The sequence below is a fragment of the Puntigrus tetrazona genome, unplaced genomic scaffold, assembly GCF_018831695.1.
Source record: "Puntigrus tetrazona isolate hp1 unplaced genomic scaffold, ASM1883169v1 S000000837, whole genome shotgun sequence".
Lineage (NCBI taxonomy): Eukaryota > Metazoa > Chordata > Actinopteri > Cypriniformes > Cyprinidae > Puntigrus > Puntigrus tetrazona.
In genome coordinates, this window is record NW_025048437.1 from 375,218 (window position 1) to 387,500 (window position 12,283).

General features: G+C 31.2%; 1 protein-coding gene across 1 annotated transcript in view; it reads left to right on the forward strand.

The window, feature by feature from the left end:
• Positions 1–3,355: 3,355 nt before the first annotated feature.
• cers4b (ceramide synthase 4b) overlaps positions 3,356–12,283 on the forward strand; it is a 16,507-nt gene continuing 7,579 nt past the window's right edge. Inside the window, exons 1-6 of the mRNA XM_043233441.1 lie at positions 3,356–3,788; positions 5,985–6,156; positions 8,818–8,933; positions 10,054–10,173; positions 11,505–11,562; positions 11,809–11,859. Coding sequence (XP_043089376.1) covers positions 5,986–6,156; positions 8,818–8,933; positions 10,054–10,173; positions 11,505–11,562; positions 11,809–11,859 — 516 coding nt within the window. The 5' untranslated portion in view covers positions 3,356–3,788; position 5,985. The remainder of the gene's footprint in view (positions 3,789–5,984; positions 6,157–8,817; positions 8,934–10,053; positions 10,174–11,504; positions 11,563–11,808; positions 11,860–12,283) is intronic.

Consider the following 12,283-nt stretch of genomic DNA (forward strand, 5'->3'; position numbering starts at 1 on the left):
GCCAGTAAACATCGTGTTTCCGTCTCATTAGTGAAGACTGCAGACACACAAAAGACTTCAGCTTCACTTCACCAGAACAAAACACAGGAATCTGACAGGAGAGCATCGTGCTAGGACATGATTTAGACGATGCACAGACATTTATATCGTAACATAATGACAGTTGCAGTTTAAATTTGCATTAAATGCAGTTTATTAGACGTACTGACCGGCTGTGTTTGTGCATTTGTGCTGCAGAATGTACTGACAGCAGTGCGGTAAACTAAAATGCACTTTAATGACATTTCTGTTGAAATTTGCATGTCATGTATTCACGTTGCACACAAAGTGATGAATTTGCATTTTATTTAAAGTGTGTTAAGTATTTGTTAACCCCCGGAGCGCAAGAACGCAAGGGTTTTACGGCTATATTTCTAGCAATAACCAAGAATACACCCGATGGGTCAAAATTGTCCATTTGTTTTCTTTTATGCCAAGAATCATTGGGATATAAAGTAAAGATCATGTTCCATGAAGATATTTAGTACATTTCCAACCATAAATATATCTAAACGTTGTAATATGCATTATTAAGAACTTGATTCGAACAACTTTAAAGGCAATATTTTCTCAATATTTAGATTTTCTCAATATTTTGATTTCTTTCGCACTCTCAGATTTTCAAACAGTTGCATCTCAGAACAATATTGTCAAACTTTTATTTATTCATCTTTTATATTACGTATAAAGTCCAATTTAAAAAAAAATTGAGCCTTATGACTGGTCCGTGGTCACATTTTTATGTGCTTTTTTTGAAACATTCGACTGATTGTTTCTTCCCGAAATATAACATTGTTTGAACGCAATTTTTTTTTGATATTCCAAGAACGGTTATCTAGATGCAATGGTGTTATTCTGAGAGCATTTTCTCAACATTACGAGAATGTATGTGAAATATTGCATTAATACGTTTTAAACACTACTTCAGGATTTGCATAACACATAGCATAGCCGGGCTAACTTAAAGGACCGTACCTTTAACATAAAAGAACGTAAAACCAAAAGTGTGAGGTGAATTGATTTTAAAGTGACCCCTAAGTGCACTTGCTAATGTTCAGTGCACGTGTCAGGCAAGGAATGCTGCAGGAAAACAACGCTCTGCGTCTCTGAGCCATGTCGACAAAGCTACGCCTGGCGCTCGCCTGCGTTGAATGAGCGTCACCTGCAACGCCAGGCATGCGATCAGAGGTGAAAGTGTGATTGCATCGACGCACTGTCTGCGTCTTATCACACTCTCATCATGCGAACCTCCTCCGCTATCTGATGCTGTAATACTTTCACGTTTCACCTCAGCATACAGTGTGAGCTTATATTACACGGTGGAACGAGGACGAGTAAAGCAACCGAGCTCAACCTCACAGATTTATGCAATAATTTATTAGGAGGAATTTACCCAGAGGGGACGTCTGTTGGACAAAAACTAGAGCATAGGATCTGGATAAGAGACTTTCTATCCTTTGTGAATATATATATTACTGATGTTTCATTTTTTATATTATTATCATTATTATATTTTGATCATTATAATCAGCTATGGTATTTAAATACAAAATAGCTAATATATCTTTTTTTTTTTTTTTTTTTTTTTTAACAACATTTTTATTTTCAAACACTGTTGTACAAATCTGGATGACAATACAATATATTTTGTTATACCAGGTTGTATAAATGAACAAAGAACAGTGAACCAAGAAGAGAGAACAAAAATAATAATTTAAAAATAAATAATAAATAAAGTAAAATAAAAATGAAAATAATAAATAAATAAAAATAATTTAGCACAGAGATATCATTAAGAGAAAAAAAAAAAAAAAAAAAATATATATATATATATATATATATATATATATATATATATATATATATATATATATATATATATATTTATACCACAATATCTTTCATGTCTGTATACGCTCAATGTCCATCATTTCCACAAAAGAGTCACCATCTAGTCAAAGAAAGTCAAAGAAAAAAAAGTCAAAGAAAACTTTCCAGATAGACCAGAATACATTAGCTAATATATCTTTTAAGTAGTATGGTATTTGTGCAAGCAATATATTGTGCAAAAGAATGTTAGTTCAACAGGGAACTGTCAGCTAACATCCCTGGCCTATGTCTGCGTGCAGAGGAGTGATAAGCAAGCTGCATGCTTGGGAGTTGAGAGGGTCAGGGGTCATGTATGTCTCTCTTCAGGTTCTACAGGTCACAGATGGAATGAGGAGGTCAGCTTTCTTGAAAAGAGGATACAACACCGAATGGACAATGGAGTCAGATAACTCGAGAGGGTGTGAACTGAAGAGGGACGACGATAAATATTGAGAACTGCTGGAGTGTGGACACACTCTCTTGTGTGAATGAACTCAGCAGCTGATGTTTGTATCATATGCATCTGTCGAATAAATGATTTGGAATATAAAGTTATGTCTCCTCTTCGATAAAAGAATGCGCATGGATTGCAGAAAATAATTAGTACAACAAGACAGGCTATTAAGTATTAGCATACAGTATCAGATTCGTACCTTCCTTTTTCTCTACTGTAGGGCCCTGTATGCCATGTTTATACCATGGTATTTATAAGCTCCAAGTTAGGCTAAACTGGCCTGTTGTCCAAAAACATAACCGCAGTTATAGCAAAGTATGTTTGCTATTGTTGCCATGCGATTAATGGCTCTACTCATGTCCAAAAACATGCTTACTACAGTATTTGTTATTTGTTATAGGCCCTATTTGTCACTTATGCCTGTTCTAATATCACTTCCAAAACATATGCTAAAGTGTCTGATTATTGTTGTATTTTGTTGTATTTGTTTTAATCACGTTTAAAAACACGCCACAGTTTTGGATTGTTTGTTAGCATTTCTGCAAGCTACGTCCGAATCATGCTAATACCAGTTTTTTGTTATTTGTGTCATACGCAGTCTTTTCCAACACGATGTGCCTTAAAACACGTTAATACCACAGTCTCAGTGTCAACGAGTTTCTATAATCACTATTAATTTGCGGTTTTATTGCGAAAATCTCGTCTTTTCTTGGTGGGCTGTGGTAAACAAATCAAATCAGTTCACAAGTGACTGGAAACAAAACATAAACGGGTAATTCTGCTTTTAATTTTTATTATAGAAATTATTTAAAAAATGTCTATTTGTACTGTGTTTAATACAAAGCTTTGTCCGATTTGCAAACGAATCGTTTCAGTTTAATGAATCATTTCGCAAAATCTGCACTTCAGACACGAGCGGTTCAAAGGAACCGAATCCCCTAAACGACTCGAACTCCCGAGCATCATCTCCTGGACCAATAGGCGCCTCGACACACCCACAGACAGACACAAGTCTCCCGTAAAGAGCAGACGGTCTCACTTTTATCAGACAGATATAACGAACCTCAGCATTTATTCTTCACATTCACCTTAAGGTGCATTAAGATCAAGAGTGAACGGATTCGGATCTTCCGGTTTTTTTATTTTTATTTTTACCGGAAATTCATTTCTAAATAATTTACCGCAACGCTACCAAGGGCAGGCTGCAGAGAATGCCGCCGACGATCATTTAAATATTTTTAGTGTCGCATTTTTATCATTGTATTATTTATTTTTTTTTTTGCATTGCGATTGTTTTATGAGCTACATTTCTGAATGCAAATCTCTCCATGGAAATTAATTTGCGTAAAATCCGCTGATCGTAACTGCGCACACCATCATCATCATCATCTTCATCCAACAGCAACCCGGCAGAGGACACAAGCAGGTTGGTTTTTGGGCATTTCCTCGTAGGGTTTGTCGATTCTGTTGCGGACGTGTCTCGAGATATTAACGCGATGAAGAAACTCATTGTTTAAGCAGGTATCAGTCATCTGTCGGTCAGGTGAGTTCCAGCAGGTGTGTCGTGAAAAATATTTACTACAGACGAGAAAGATAACCGACAGTACGTGTGCAAGGATTTATCTGATGGACGTGATGCCTCTTCTCATGGCACATCAGATACTTGTGTTTATCTGTGTTTAATGTACTTATAATGTACTTAATCGTGTAATTCAGGGCTTCAGATTAGGGTCAAATGAGCATTTACATTATTCATTTCTTTTTATTTAATTTTATTTGTATTTTTTATTATTAGTAGTATTATTATTAGTATAGGTGTTATTATTAGTAATATACAATAGTATATTCATTTCTTAATTTTAATTTTATTTGTATTTTGTATTATTATTAGTATTATTATTAGTAATATACAATATTATATTTATTTCCTAATTTTAATTTTAATTTTATTTGTATTTTTATTATTAGTAGTATTATTATTAGTATAAGTGTTATTATTAGTAATATACAATAGTATATTCATTTCTTAATTTTATTTGTATTTTGTATTATTATTAGTATTATTATTAGTATATATAAGTATTATTATTAGTAATATATAATATTATATTTATTTCTAATTTAAATTTTATTTGTATTTTTATTATTATTAGTATTATTATTAGTATATATAAGTATTGTTATTAGTAATATTCAATAGTGTATTCATTTCTTAATTTTATTTGTATTTTGTATTCTTATTAGTATTATTATTAGTATATATAAATATTATTATTAGTAATATACAATAGTATATTCATTTCCTAATTTTTATTTTATTTGTATTATTCTTATTAGTATTATTATTAGTGTATATATAAGTATTATTATTAGTAATATATAATATTATATTCATTTCTTCATTTTAATTTTATTTGTATTTTTATTATTATTAGTAGTATTATTATTAGTATATATAAGTATTGTTATTAGTAATATTCAGTAGTATATTTCTTAATTTTAATTTTATTTGTATGTTTTATTATTATTAGTATTATTAGTAGTATATATAAGTATTGTTATTAGTAATATTCAATAGTATATTTATTCCTTAATTTTAATTTTATTTGTATGTTTTATTATTATTAGTATTATTAGTAGTATATATAAGTATTATTATTAGTAATATATAATAGTATATTCATTTCTTAATTGTATTTATATTTTTATTAGTAGTAGTATTATTATTAATATATATATATATATATATATATATATATATATATATATATATATATATATATAAGTATTATTATTAGTAATATATAATAGTATATTAATTTCTTAATTAATTTGTTTGTTTTTTTCAAATGTATTTTCAGGGCTGTCATTTAAAGTTGTGCATTTATAGCAATATTGGAATATTTTTTTATTTACATTCACAATTTACAAAATGCAATGTTAATATTAATAATTTAGTAATGTTTTGCTTTAAAAGGACTGTTCAGTTATTTGCAGTTATATTTTATTTATTTCTGTTTCTTTTCACGATTTCTTCTAAATAATTTTCTGAATTAAAAATCTTTGTTGATAAAAATATTTAAGAAATTGTTCATGTCAGATTTTATTAAAAAAAAATAAATATATATATATATATATATATATATATATAAAAAAATAGTTTTTATTATTATAACACTGATTTTGAAAGCAAGCTTAATCAAATTAAATATTATTTTAATAATAACATTAGCAATCATCACACATAGGAAAATAACTTCTCTAATATATTTACACAACAATATAAATATATATATTTAATATATTCAGTATATATTTTAATATATACATTTTAAATTTTCCTCGCTTTATTTGACAGCTTACTTTATATTTACGATATTTAAAAAAAGTATTTAAAAAAAATTAAAAAGTCTAATAGTTATATTTAAAAAAAAAAATCAAAGCAAAGAAATCCTTTCCAGCCTCTGAAAAAAATGTAAATTTTTCTTTATCGTAATCATGAATGATTGGGAAGGTCACGGAAAACGCATGAACATTCATGGGTCAGGACTAAAGTGTGGGAATGTTAGGTGCTATATGAATATCATAACGCATACAATCGTCTGTTTTGTCTCGGCCTCAGGATGGAGCAGCTCAGTCAGTGGCTCTGGAAGCAGGAGTACTGGCTTCCTCCGGGAATCAGCTGGGATGATATGGAGGAGATGGAGGGCTCTCGGCGTCCTCTCCCGCGGGATCTGCTCCTGGCTCTGCCTCTGGCTCTGGGATTCATCATGCTTCGTTACGCCTTTGAGAGGTGACTGATGACTTTAGAGAGCCCCGAGGGCTTGGGCTGTAATTTAACCAAGTTCCACCTCAATTAACCACACAATATGAGTTTTACGTGCAAAGAAATATTATTATGTATTAGTATTAGTGTAGTCATAATAAATATTAGATATAGTAATATTACTAGTTTTGCAATAGTGATATATTTCAGATTTTCTATCATTTAAGTAATTAACATTATTTTGAATAATAATAATAACAATAATAAAAATCCATTGTTATTGTTGTTATTATTATTTTTTTTTTCTTTTACTATAACATATAACTGCAACTATTGTCAATATATATTTTTATTGATTCTGTTCATTTTTATATTTGAAATAATAAACAAAAATAATAACCAATTTATTTACTATTATGAGCTGTAAAAGTACAACATTGTTACTTGTTTTTTTGGACATTAATTGTGCTTTCCCTCCGCTTTATTTTAATGCATTTCCATATTTTCTGCCCAAATTACTTTATTAGTAATAACAATAACAAATGTTTATATTTTAAATTGCAATATTATTATCAAATAGATATATAGAGTTTTATTTCTTTAATTGATATAATTTAAATAATGATATTATTATGTATTAGTATAGTCATAATAAATATATGATATAGTAATATTACTATTTTAGGGATATATTTCAGATTTTTACAATTTAAGTAATTAACATTATTTTGAATAATAATAATAACAATAATAATAATCCATTGTTATTGCTATAATTATTATTTATTTTTTCTTTTACTATAACATATAACTGCAACTATTGTCAATATATATTTTTATTTTTATTGATTCTGTTCATTTTTATATTTTAAATAATAAACAAAAATAAAAACCAATTTATTTACTATTATGAGCTGTAAAAAGTACAACAGTGTCACTTGTTTTTTTGGACATTATTTGTGCCTTCCCTCCCCGCTTTATTTTAATGCATTTCCATATTTTCTGCCCAAATTACTTTATTTGATTGATTATTAGTATAGTTATAATAAATATATGATGTAGTAATATTACTATTTTAGTGATATATTTCAGATTTTTATAATTTAAGTAATTAACATTATTTTGAATAATAAAAATAATCCATTGTTATTGTTATTATTATTTATTTAATAATTTATTAATTTATTTTATTTTACTATAACATATAACTGCAACTACTGTCAATATATATTTTTATTGATTCTGTTCATTTTTATATTTAAATAACAAATAACAATAATAATCAATTTATTTATTATTATTATTATTATTATTATTATTATTATTATTATTATTATTATTATATTGTATTATTGAATGAGAGAGAAAAAAAACAACAACTCCTAGTTTTTGTCTTTTGCTGATCACAAAATTGTTTTATGCATACTTCACACTATACAGTAGTCATTAGAAGTGAATCAAAACCTTTCATAAAAGTCGTCCTAAAACTAAAACAATACCCATTCTTGTCTTTGATGAACTATTAGTCTCTCTCATGCATGTGTACTTGAATGTTTAGTATGCATGCTTGAATCTGCCGTGTTCCTGAACGCAGTCCGTCTCTTTGTTATGTTGTGTGCGTCTGGCGTCTGCTGCGGTGTAACTTTATGCGTGTCTTTGTGTGTGACGGCGCGACCAGCAGGTGTGTGTGTGTGTGTGTGTGTGTGTGTGTGTGCAGCCCGAGGGAGCAGATGAAGGCTGGTGTGTTATAGTTAGGGAGGGAGACGCTTTATCAACAAACAGCAGCAGGCAGACGTGTGTGTGTGTGTGTGTGTGTGTGTGTGTGTGTGTGTGTGTGTGTGTGTGTGTGTGTGTGTGTGTGTGTGTGTCGTTGCTGCAGCAGCTGATCGCTATAGCAACACAAAGAGCCTGTCAGCTGATGCTGTGACCCGTTTCATCCACCACTGATCCCAGATCACGTTTCCACGTCTAATTAAACTCCAGCCAATGCAAACATATTCATATACAATAACAGTGTTTGTACAGGTAATATTACAAATTAATAACAACAATCATAGTTGAATTTCAGTATATAAGCTGCTCAAGGGAAACCTGTGAGGAACCTGTTATTTTCTGTGAGGATGTGAATAAAGATCCCGTTTAGTGAAGAAATTGATGAAATTCATCTTGTGTCCTAAATATGTCTCTCTCTATCTCTCTGTCTCTCTCTCTCTCTCTCTGTCTCTCTCTCTCTCTCTGTCTCTCTCTGTCTCTCTCTCTCTCTCTGTCTCTCTCTCTCTCTCTCTCTCTCTCTCTCTCTCTCTGTCTCTCTCTCTCTCTCTCTCTCTCTCTCTCTCTCTCTCTCTCTCTCTCTCTCTCTCTCTCTCTCTCTCTCTCTCTCTCTCTCTCTCTCTCTCTCTCTCTCTCTCTCTCTCTCTCTCTCTCTCTCTCTCTCTCTCTCTCTCTCTCTCTCTCTCTCTCTCTCTCTCTCTCTCTCTCTCTCTCTCTCTCTCTCTCTCTCTCTCTCTCTCTCTCTCTCTCTCTCTCTCTCTCTGTCTCTCTCTCTCTCTCTCTCTCTCTCTCTCTCTCTCTCTGTCTCTCTCTCTCTCTCTCTCTCTCTCTGTCTCTCTCTCTCTCTCTGTCTCTCTCTCTCTCTCTCTCTCTTCTCTCTCTCTCAGATGTTTCTCTCTGTCTCTCTGTCTCTCTCTCTCTCTCTCTCTTTCCTCTCAGCAGAGTTTTAGGAGTGAAAGATCAAGTTCGGTTGAAAGTCGCTCCTGTCCCAAATTTAGAGGCATTTTACACTAAAAACAGCAGACAGCCGACAAATTTAGTGAGCACACACACACACACACACACACACACACACACACACACATATATATATTATTATTATTATTATTATATTTTACACTATAAAATATTATACCGTGTAAATACTATAAAACTATGTAAATAATAATTAAAAAATAATCACTATTTTGGAACCATCTTTTAGTATTTAAGTACCAAGCCTTGCCTTTGAACGCATCCACAAACACGAGTTAAACACGCGCACGAATCCACGTACGTTCATGCAAACACGCACTGAGAGATTATTCTGCAACAGTTGTTGTTTTGCATCTTCCTTTTTCCTGGAAGATCCCACAGTGCGTCGCAAATGAGTGTGTGGATGTGTAACCCCGTACAGGAAGAGAGCCAGCGGGTTTTTAACACACACGCTTGATTCAAAGAGCTAGAGACGCTTCGAGTCAGAAATTATATTATTTTTTATAGCCGACGAAAAAATACTTAAATTAGGAGTGCAGCTAGTTTAATTGGAAGTAATTGTTAAAATAAAAGCATATGGAAAAAAGCACGTAATGAACTACTAAGTGAAAAACTGAAATAAAAACAAATGAGAAAAGCGTATGATAAAATATGTAGAACGAACTAAAATGAAAAGGGAAACTGATATAAAAATAAATCAAAGCTACACTAAAGTGTCTAAAAATAAGACAAGCGCATAAAAAATTACAAATTAAAAATGATCATATAAAAATGATATATAATTATATATTTAAAATGCTTATTAAATGAATTTTTAATAATTTTTAATAATTACATTTAATTAAAAATGTTTGTTTTTAAATAACTAATTACTTGTTTTCTATTTCATTAACTCAGTTAATAATATAATAAGTATAATATTAAATGAATTATTAAATGATATAATTATTCAGGTAAATATTTTGATCACAAATGTGTGTTTTTGGTGTTTTTATTTGGGCAAGGAATAACAGAGAGACTAGTAAAACCTCAAGCGTCGGTTAATTAGCTTCACATGTTCAGGCATGAGTTATAATCTGATTTATAATCACAGATTCTGTTTATAGACCTATTGTGTTTAACCAGGAATATTATTGTTCATTGTGAAATAGTACCTCATGTCACTGCATGAATCCGTCTAGAGCGAGATCACCGGCCTGGTTAACCAGTGCAACCTGACTCACAGACAAGTGGAGACCTGGTTTCGTAACCGAAGAAACCTGGACCGACCCAGCAACAGTAAGAAGTTTTGCGAGGCCAGGTAAGTTGCTTTTGGTGACCTCGCAGTCATATGTCCTCAGAGAACTGATCACGTGACCCTGCTGAGAGAAATACAGTACAGCTTTCTGGTCATTTTGTGCCGCAGATTACAAAAATAGCGCATGTGTCTGAAACTCAGTCGCTTTTTACACCTGTCTGATCAGTTCTCGGGCGCAATGTCACGTGCATGATATTGTTTCATGCATAATCACGATTTCAAGATCAGAATTATGGCCGGTGATGAAGACTGACGAACCTGATGTTTTCTGCTGCATCTTTGGTCATTTTACTGCAACAGTTAGATTTAGTGAAATAAACATATAAATGCTAATAGTGTGCACTGCATCAAATGCATATTAAATGCAGATTGTAAGTTATATGATGTATTTTAAATGCATATATAAATGTATAAATGTGTGTGTGTGTGTGTATATATATATATATATATATATATATATATATATATATATATACATACAAAAAGTTATATATATATTAATAAATAATATAAATAAAATAAAAGAATAAAAAATAAAATAAATAAAATAATATTTTAAAATAATAAAATATAAAAAAATTATATTATAAATTAAAAATTAAAGATTTCATTCTTGGTCTTATATAAGTAATTAAGTAATAATAGTAATTTAATAATAATAATCTAACAATTAATAATAATCTTTTTTAATTCACTTAATCCAGCCTTGAGAAGATTTATTTATTTTGTTAAATTAATTTTAATTGTAATCTAGTTATTGTTTTAATCAGAAAACAACTATGAAAATGCTATTTGAAGTAGTTTTAGTTAAAGTTCAGCATAGATATAAATATACCGTACACGATGCTCACCAAGACTGCGTTTATTTGTTTAAAAAACTGATTTTGTTATCATCATATGTGCATCATATATCATATGAGCTGATGCAATTAGATAACATTTGAAACACATTTATTCTTATTTTGTGAAAAAAATCTGTCCATAATGTAAAAATTAGTTAATGATATTTTTAACTCGGCATCATATAGAAAGCATACGCTACCAAATAATAAAAATAATAAAAAAAATTAAAAAAAGGACTTTTTATCACATTTTCGCAGAATTGTGAAATGTATGTAAAGTTATGAAGTCCAATTTGAATAAAAAAAACACCTTTATAACTCCCTGTTGTGAGTTAATATTTGACTTTATAATTTTATAAATGTTTTTTTGTGCTTTTAGAAACAAATCACGGTTCAAAAGAACTATGTGCAGCGAGTTTAATAAATTAAAACATACAGCTTAAATGCTTTTGGACGATACAGTTTTGTAACTTCCTGTCTTCGTTTCTCCAGCTGGAGGTTTGTGTTCTACCTGGTCTCTTTCACCGCGGGATCGGCGTCTTTAATTAACGTGAGTAGAAATTCGAAGCTGCGTTTCCCAAATGCGTCTCGGGGCTGGCGTCTTTAGAGTCGTCTCCTAATTAGGGTCCCCCGGGGGCGGTCGGCTTCACCCAGAAGCCCTGAGCGCTTTAAGAGCGCCCGAACGAGAGCTTCCCTCGGGACGCGGCGCGCTTTGCGCCGGCTGCCGAAAGGAAGTCGTCTTGTTGGTGGTGTTTGATTCGTGCGAAAGTGACCGCGGTGTTTGTCTTCCTCGTAGACGCCGTGGTTCTGGGATCAGAGAGAGTGCTGGAGAGGATTTCCTCAGCAGGTGAGAAATGAACGGCATTGTTCGGCAAGGACGCGTTACGCATTTCAGTGCTTCACCTTTGACCTTTCTGCTCGAATCAGTATATCAGACGAATCGTGTGACACTGAAGACTGGAGGAATGATGCTGAAAATAGAGCAATGAACGACATGTATTCGCACAGAAAGCAGATATTTAAAATTATAATAATATTTCACAATTTTTTAAGCATTTTTGATACAATGAACGCAACCTTGACTCTTTCAAAAACATTTTATACAGAAATATATATTAGACTCACATTGTAGCTTCGTGCCTGGGAGTCATATTTTAGCATTATCGTAAATAAATTACATAAAAAATTACATTGAGGAAAATATAGATAAAAATGTAAATATATTGAAAAATGTTTTCGGTTGCAGTCAAAAGTTGGATTTATATTTCTCA